We start from the raw sequence: 4,605 nt of genomic DNA, 5'->3' as shown, positions 1-4,605 counted from the left end.
CCCAGGTAAAATATATGAATATATATATATATATATATATATATATATATATATATATATATATATATATATATATATATATATATATATATATATATATATATATATATATATATATATATATATATATATATATATATATATATATATATATATATATATATATATATATATATATATATATATATATATATATATATATATATATATATATATATATATATATATAGTAATATATATATAATAATATATCGAAGAACAAATATATATATATATATAAAAAGAATAGCAGCAGCAGCAGCAGCAGCAGCAGCAGCAGCAGCAGCAGCAGCAGCAGCAGCAGCAGCAGCAGCAGCAGCAGCAGCAGCAGCAGCAGCAGCAGCAGCAGCAGCAGCAGCAGCAGCAGCAGCAGCAGCAGCAGCAGCAGCAGCAGCAGCAGCAGCAGCAGCAGCAGCAGCAGCAGCAGCAGCAGCAGCAGCAGCAGCAGCAGCAGCAGCAGCAGCAGCAGCAGCAGCAGCAGCAGCAGCAGCAGCAGCAGCAGCAGCAGCAGCAGCAGCAGCAGCAGCAGCAGCAGCAGCAGCAGCAGCAGCAGCAGCAGCAGCAGCAGCAGCAGCAGCAGCAGCAGCAGCAGCAGCAGCAGCAGCAGCAGCAGCAGCAGCAGCAGCAGCAGCAGCAGCAGCAGCAGCAGCAGCAGCAGCAGCAGCAGCAGCAGCAGCAGCAGCAGCAGCAGCAGCAGCAGCAGCAGCAGCAGCAGCAGCAGCAGCAGCAGCAGCAGCAGCAGCAGCAGCAGCAGCAGCAGCAGCAGCAGCAGCAGCAGCAGCAGCAGCAGCAGCAGCAGCAGCAGCAGCAGCAGCAGCAGCAGCAGCAGCAGCAGCAGCAGCAGCAGCAGCAGCAGCAGCAGCAGCAGCAGCAGCAGCAGCAGCAGCAGCAGCAGCAGCAGCAGCAGCAGCAGCAGCAGCAGCAGCAGCAGCAGCAGCAGCAGCAGCAGCAGCAGCAGCAGCAGCAGCAGCAGCAGCAGCAGCAGCAGCAGCAGCAGCAGCAGCAGCAGCAGCAGCAGCAGCAGCAGCAGCAGCAGCAGCAGCAGCAGCAGCAGCAGCAGCAGCAGCAGCAGCAGCAGCAGCAGCAGCAGCAGCAGCAGCAGCAGCAGCAGCAGCAGCAGCAGCAGCAGCAGCAGCAGCAGCAGCAGCAGCAGCAGCAGCAGCAGCAGCAGCAGCAGCAGCAGCAGCAGCAGCAGCAGCAGCAGCAGCAGCAGCAGCAGCAGCAGCAGCAGCAGCAGCAGCAGCAGCAGCAGCAGCAGCAGCAGCAGCAGCAGCAGCAGCAGCAGCAGCAGCAGCAGCAGCAGCAGCAGCAGCAGCAGCAGCAGCAGCAGCAGCAGCAGCAGCAGCAGCAGCAGCAGCAGCAGCAGCAGCAGCAGCAGCAGCAGCAGCAGCAGCAGCAGCAGCAGCAGCAGCAGCAGCAGCAGCAGCAGCAGCAGCAGCAGCAGCAGCAGCAGCAGCAGCAGCAGCAGCAGCAGCAGCAGCAGCAGCAGCAGCAGCAGCAGCAGCAGCAGCAGCAGCAGCAGCAGCAGCAGCAGCAGCAGCAGCAGCAGCAGCAGCAGCAGCAGCAGCAGCAGCAGCAGCAGCAGCAGCAGCAGCAGCAGCAGCAGCAGCAGCAGGCAGCAGCAGCAGCAGCAGCAGCAGCAGCAGCAGCAGCAGCAGCAGCAGCAGCAGCAGCAGCAGCAGCAGCAGCAGCAGCAGCAGCAGCAGCAGCAGCAGCAGCAGCAGCAGCAGCAGCAGCAGCAGCAGCAGCAGCAGCAGCAGCAGCAGCAGCAGCAGCAGCAGCAGCAGCAGCAGCAGCAGCAGCAGCAGCAGCAGCAGCAGCAGCAGCAGCAGCAGCAGCAGCAGCAGCAGCAGCAGCAGCAGCAGCAGCAGCAGCAGCAGCAGCAGCAGCAGCAGCAGCAGCAGCAGCAGCAGCAGCAGCAGCAGCAGCAGCAGCAGCAGCAGCAGCAGCAGCAGCAGCAGCAGCAGCAGCAGCAGCAGCAGCAGCAGCAGCAGCAGCAGCAGCAGCAGCAGCAGCAGCAGCAGCAGCAGCAGCAGCAGCAGCAGCAGCAGCAGCAGCAGCAGCAGCAGCAGCAGCAGCAGCAGCAGCAGCAGCAGCAGCAGCAGCAGCAGCAGCAGCAGCAGCAGCAGCAGCAGCAGCAGCAGCAGCAGCAGCAGCAGCAGCAGCAGCAGCAGCAGCAGCAGCAGCAGCAGCAGCAGCAGCAGCAGCAGCAGCAGCAGCAGCAGCAGCAGCAGCAGCAGCAGCAGCAGCAGCAGCAGCAGCAGCAGCAGCAGCAGCAGCAGCAGCAGCAGCAGCAGCAGCAGCAGCAGCAGCAGCAGCAGCAGCAGCAGCAGCAGCAGCAGCAGCAGCAGCAGCAGCAGCAGCAGCAGCAGCAGCAGCAGCAGCAGCAGCAGCAGCAGCAGCAGCAGCAGCAGCAGCAGCAGCAGCAGCAGCAGCAGCAGCAGCAGCAGCAGCAGCAGCAGCAGCAGCAGCAGCAGCAGCAGCAGCAGCAGCAGCAGCAGCAGCAGCAGCAGCAGCAGCAGCAGCAGCAGCAGCAGCAGCAGCAGCAGCAGCAGCAGCAGCAGCAGCAGCAGCAGCAGCAGCAGCAGCAGCAGCAGCAGCAGCAGCAGCAGCAGCAGCAGCAGCAGCAGCAGCAGCAGCAGCAGCAGCAGCAGCAGCAGCAGCAGCAGCAGCAGCAGCAGCAGCAGCAGCAGCAGCAGCAGCAGCAGCAGCAGCAGCAGCAGCAGCAGCAGCAGCAGCAGCAGCAGCAGCAGCAGCAGCAGCAGCAGCAGCAGCAGCAGCAGCAGCAGCAGCAGCAGCAGCAGCAGCAGCAGCAGCAGCAGCAGCAGCAGCAGCAGCAGCAGCAGCAGCAGCAGCAGCAGCAGCAGCAGCAGCAGCAGCAGCAGCAGCAGCAGCAGCAGCAGCAGCAGCAGCAGCAGCAGCAGCAGCAGCAGCAGCAGCAGCAGCAGCAGCAGCAGCAGCAGCAGCAGCAGCAGCAGCAGCAGCAGCAGCAGCAGCAGCAGCAGCAGCAGCAGCAGCAGCAGCAGCAGCAGCAGCAGCAGCAGCAGCAGCAGCAGCAGCAGCAGCAGCAGCAGCAGCAGCAGCAGCAGCAGCAGCAGCAGCAGCAGCAGCAGCAGCAGCAGCAGCAGCAGCAGCAGCAGCAGCAGCAGCAGCAGCAGCAGCAGCAGCAGCAGCAGCAGCAGCAGCAGCAGCAGCAGCAGCAGCAGCAGCAGCAGCAGCAGCAGCAGCAGCAGCAGCAGCAGCAGCAGCAGCAGCAGCAGCAGCAGCAGCAGCAGCAGCAGCAGCAGCAGCAGCAGCAGCAGCAGCAGCAGCAGCAGCAGCAGCAGCAGCAGCAGCAGCAGCAGCAGCAGCAGCAGCAGCAGCAGCAGCAGCAGCAGCAGCAGCAGCAGCAGCAGCAGCAGCAGCAGCAGCAGCAGCAGCAGCAGCAGCAGCAGCAGCAGCAGCAGCAGCAGCAGCAGCAGCAGCAGCAGCAGCAGCAGCAGCAGCAGCAGCAGCAGCAGCAGCAGCAGCAGCAGCAGCAGCAGCAGCAGCAGCAGCAGCAGCAGCAGCAGCAGCAGCAGCAGCAGCAGCAGCAGCAGCAGCAGCAGCAGCAGCAGCAGCAGCAGCAGCAGCAGCAGCAGCAGCAGCAGCAGCAGCAGCAGCAGCAGCAGCAGCAGCAGCAGCAGCAGCAGCAGCAGCAGCAGCAGCAGCAGCAGCAGCAGCAGCAGCAGCAGCAGCAGCAGCAGCAGCAGCAGCAGCAGCAGCAGCAGCAGCAGCAGCAGCAGCAGCAGCAGCAGCAGCAGCAGCAGCAGCAGCAGCAGCAGCAGCAGCAGCAGCAGCAGCAGCAGCAGCAGCAGCAGCAGCAGCAGCAGCAGCAGCAGCAGCAGCAGCAGCAGCAGCAGCAGCAGCAGCAGCAGCAGCAGCAGCAGCAGCAGCAGCAGCAGCAGCAGCAGCAGCAGCAGCAGCAGCAGCAGCAGCAGCAGCAGCAGCAGCAGCAGCAGCAGCAGCAGCAGCAGCAGCAGCAGCAGCAGCAGCAGCAGCAGCAGCAGCAGCAGCAGCAGCAGCAGCAGCAGCAGCAGCAGCAGCAGCAGCAGCAGCAGCAGCAGCAGCAGCAGCAGCAGCAGCAGCAGCAGCAGCAGCAGCAGCAGCAGCAGCAGCAGCAGCAGCAGCAGCAGCAGCAGCAGCAGCAGCAGCAGCAGCAGCAGCAGCAGCAGCAGCAGCAGCAGCAGCAGCAGCAGCAGCAGCAGCAGCAGCAGCAGCAGCAGCAGCAGCAGCAGCAGCAGCAGCAGCAGCAGCAGCAGCAGCAGCAGCAGCAGCAGCAGCAGCAGCAGCAGCAGCAGCAGCAGCAGCAGCAGCAGCAGCAGCAGCAGCAGCAGCAGCAGCAGCAGCAGCAGCAGCAGCAGCAGCAGCAGCAGCAGCAGCAGCAGCAGCAGCAGCAGCAGCAGCAGCAGCAGCAGCAGCAGCAGCAGCAGCAGCAGCAGCAGCAGCAGCAGCAGCAGCAGCAGCAGCAGCAGCAGCAGCAGCAGCAGCAGCAGCAGCAGCAGCAGCAGCAGCAGCAGCAGCAGCAGCAGCAGCAGCAGCAGCAGC

At 62.8% G+C, this 4,605-nt stretch overlaps 1 protein-coding gene across 1 annotated transcript in view; it reads left to right on the top strand.

The window, feature by feature from the left end:
- Positions 1-300: 300 nt before the first annotated feature.
- LOC123498408 (antifreeze protein Maxi-like) overlaps positions 301-4,605 on the top strand; it is a gene marked incomplete at its 5' end in the record, with an annotated part of 11,734 nt that continues 7,429 nt past the window's right edge. The window contains 2 exons of the mRNA XM_045245514.1: positions 301-894; positions 1,542-1,946. Of these exons, the coding sequence (XP_045101449.1) occupies positions 301-894; positions 1,542-1,946 (999 nt within the window). The remainder of the gene's footprint in view (positions 895-1,541; positions 1,947-4,605) is intronic.

This window comes from Portunus trituberculatus, chromosome 48, assembly GCF_017591435.1.
Source record: "Portunus trituberculatus isolate SZX2019 chromosome 48, ASM1759143v1, whole genome shotgun sequence".
Taxonomy (NCBI): domain Eukaryota; kingdom Metazoa; phylum Arthropoda; class Malacostraca; order Decapoda; family Portunidae; genus Portunus; species Portunus trituberculatus.
This window is presented reverse-complemented; position numbering and strand designations above follow the sequence as displayed.